The sequence below is a fragment of the Corticium candelabrum genome, chromosome 13 (assembly GCF_963422355.1).
Source record: "Corticium candelabrum chromosome 13, ooCorCand1.1, whole genome shotgun sequence".
Lineage (NCBI taxonomy): Eukaryota > Metazoa > Porifera > Homoscleromorpha > Homosclerophorida > Plakinidae > Corticium > Corticium candelabrum.
The window spans coordinates 3,969,708-3,973,284 of NC_085097.1; the positions used below are offsets into that span (position 1 = coordinate 3,969,708).

The 3,577-nt window shown below is 46.6% G+C and overlaps 1 protein-coding gene across 1 annotated transcript; it reads left to right on the plus strand.

Annotated features, from left to right (window-relative positions):
- Positions 1-661: 661 nt before the first annotated feature.
- LOC134188526 (52 kDa repressor of the inhibitor of the protein kinase-like) lies at positions 662-3,253 on the plus strand. The gene has a single exon (XM_062656689.1). The coding sequence runs from the start codon at positions 662-664 to the stop codon at positions 3,251-3,253; it is 2,592 nt and encodes an 863-aa protein (XP_062512673.1).
- The last annotated feature ends 324 nt before the right edge of the window (positions 3,254-3,577 follow it).

Genomic DNA, 3,577 nt, shown 5'->3' on the forward strand with positions numbered 1-3,577 from the left:
GTGTTTTTCGTATTAATTCTACCAACTACTCATTGAACAACACCAGGATGTGAGTACAGCTCTGAGTAATGTCTTTATGTTAACTTTGTAGATTTGGTATGTCAATATTGAGTTTAGTCGTTATTTTGGCAGCATTAGTTTTAATTGTGAAATGTTCAATAAACCAATTGCGATTTTCAGTATTTATTCTTGGGAAACATTGCAACCATAGTCAACATAGTAGGGAAGTTTTTTTGTGACCACGAATTATATAGAGTTTGGGAGCCTATTAGCACATTTACACAAGCACTTGTAAACCAGGGGCGGATCCAGGGATAGGCGCGAGAGGCGCGCGCCTGTACCTCACACGTCGTCGACTACTGGTAGTGCGCGTTTCATCGACTCCCACGTATCGTTTGGGCTAACGTGCACGTGTGTTTCATGCATGAACTCGAGCTCTGGAACTTTAGCGCGCCAGTTTGGCACACAGCACACGAGCTTGTCTTGGACTACTAGTGTTCTTCGGTAGCCTCGCGTAGCCAGACCCTACAGTACTCGCTTCGCTTTGCTTTAGCGGGTAAGGTCTGGCTACGCGAGACTAGTTCTACGGAAGTTGCGAGAACTTTCCACAGGAGGGTCGACTATCTAGTTTTCGTTGTTGGCGGAGAGAAGTCATTGAAAGATGTACGGTCATAAGCGTCCTCCTAAGCAGAGGGCTGCTGATCAGAGGAGCTTGGCAGAAATGTTTCAGCCAGCGAAGAGAGTATCCCAGGAGTGTAGAGATGCGGCCACTAGTACAAGTGTTAACTGTATCTCGGACGACAGTCAAAGTGGGGTTGCTGCTGGTGAGGACGATGACAGTGTGCAGACAGTAAGTGACGGAGTTGGTAATATGAAGTCTGGAGGTGGTAGTCAGGATGTGGTTGCGACAACTGCAGAGGTTGTTAGTGATAGTGACCATGGATCATTCTTGGAGGCTGTAGCTACAGCCATGGAAGGGAAAGCACTCAGTGATGAGGACAAGGTGAAAGTGATTGCTAGGAGAAAACCAAGCGAGCAGACAATATTGCCTTTTAGGAAGTATGTTGATAAGCGCAGGAAGAGTGGCTACTCAGAGAGATTTGTCCAGAAAAAGTGGTTTGACCAATTTGATTGGCTAGGATACTATGGCAAACGCAAGGAAGAAGGCCTCTTTTGTTTGCCCTGCGTATTATTTCCTACCGTTTATCGAGAGGGATCATGCCGTGGTGATAATTTTGTTGTCCGTCTTCACAGGGATTGGAAGAATCTTATTGCTGATGCTGCTGAGCATGAATCTACCCAGTACCACAGAAATGCTGCTGCCAAGTTGATGGCATTTCTTAGTACTGACAAGCACCCTTCTGAGAGGATAGACCTGATGCAGTCTCAAGCAGCTACAGAAAGGGTATCTGCCAATCGTTGTATACTGTTGTCTGTTCTGAGGTGTTTAGAACTAGCTGCACGTGAAGGTGTAGCGCTGCGCGGTCACCGTGATGACCTTACATATGATCATTCACCTCAAGGTAACTTCATGGCGTTTGTGAAGTTTGCTATCGATTCTGGCGATATTGTCCTGAAGGACCACCTTGAGTGTTGTTCTCGTAATGCCACCTACATGTCGAAAACTACCCAGAATGACCTCATGAAATTGATGGCAGATGACATAATTCAGCAAATAGTGGATAATGTAAAAAGTAGTCCGTTTTTTGCTGTGCTGGCAGATGAAGTAAGAGATGTAAGTGGGTGGGAGCAGTTGGCAGTGTCTCTTAGATACATGAAGGACAACAAGGCAGAAGAGAAGTTGATTAAGTTCATTGCTTGCAGCTTTGGGACAGGTAGTAGCATCTGTGCTGAGATACGGAATGCCTTGAGACAGCTTGGTCTTGATGAAACACGTTGTCGAGCCCAGGCCTATGATGGTGCTGGTGCTATGTCTGGCCACCTTAACGGTTGCCAGAAGAATTTTCGAGACCATGTACCCCGGGCACAGTACTATCACTGCTGCAGTCACCAACTGAACTTGGCGTTGACAAAGTCTTGTAATGTGTCTGAAGTTCACTGCATGCTTTCCGACTTGAAGGCTGTTGGGCTCTTCTTCAAGTACTCCCCAAACCGGCAACGTACATTAGAGCAGAGTGTTGAACAAGAAAACACCAAGCGGACATCTGCCGGTGAAAAGCCAATCAGAGCTCAGAAGCTAAAGCTACTGTGTGAAACTCGCTGGGTAGAACGGCATACTGCCTTAAAAGACTTCAGAGATATGTACTTTGCCTTAGTCCACTGCCTCCAAGTTATTTCAGGCCAGATCATTGCCACTCCAACTGCTGCCTCTAAGTACGATGCGAAGTCTGTCACTGAGGCAAATGGCCTCCTCCGCTCGATAACGTCAGATTCATTCATCGTAGCTCTGCACTGCTGCACATATCTGTTCGGTTACACAAAGTGTCTGAGTGTTCTACTGCAAGGATCGCAATTGGATGTGCTGGAGGCATATGGTGAAATCAACCAAGTTCTAGGTCTGTTAGAAGAGATCAGAAGTAACAGTGAGAGAGAATTCTCTTCAATTTTCGCCTCTGCATCAGCAGTTACATCCCGTGTCTTAGACCAAGACCATCCACAAGTTCCTCGCTTAGCTGCACGACAGACACTACGCAGCAATCATCCTGCATCAACTCCAAAGAGCTACTGGCGGAGAGCTGTCTTCATTCCATTCATTGACAGCATGATCAGTGAACTTGGCAGTAGGTTCACTGACATGAGCCATGCATCAGTGCAAGGACTGCCGCTCCTGCCAAAACACTGCCAGAGCCTCACTCCTCACCACCAGGCAGCTATCCTGAAGGCTTATGCTCCAGATTTGCCTGATGACCCAACTTTCGAGGCCGAGATACGCCGATGGAAGAGGAAGTGGGAGTATGCAGGTGCTGCTACCTTACCAACCAGTGTTACAGAGACGCTGGGTGCTGTGAATGAAGTGGCATATCCCAACATTGTCTGCATTCTTGGCCTGTTGTTGATAATACCCGTCACCACAGCCACAGTTGAAAGAGCGAACTCTGCACTAAAGCTGATCAAAACAGACCTGCGGAGCACGATGGCACAAGACAGGCTAAATGCGCTAGTGCTCATGTTTGTCCACAAGGACTTGTCTGTCAACCATGAGCGTGTGATAGACTCTTTTGCGAAGGCATATCCGAGACGCTTGCTGTTCCTGGATCCAACTGCTACAACAGAAGAAGCACAATCACAGTGACGGTGACATTGTTTTCAGTGATGGTTGTATTGTCGGTCCATCAGATTTCTTCTTCAGTTCTGAATCAGTGATGTTACTTTTCCACACTCCTCTGTTTTCTGATGTTATATATCAACCTGTTTTGCATGTGTTGAGTAAAGTGAAATATAGTTATAATATGAAAATATCACAAACTCGACCTCATTTGAACTGATGACTATAAGATATTCCTAGAGGGCCAGCTGCGAAAATGTTGAACATGGACACGTGACTAACTGGTGACGTCATTACCGAACCTGACAGACCGCGCCTGTACCTGGTGAGAATCCTGGATCCGCCACTGTA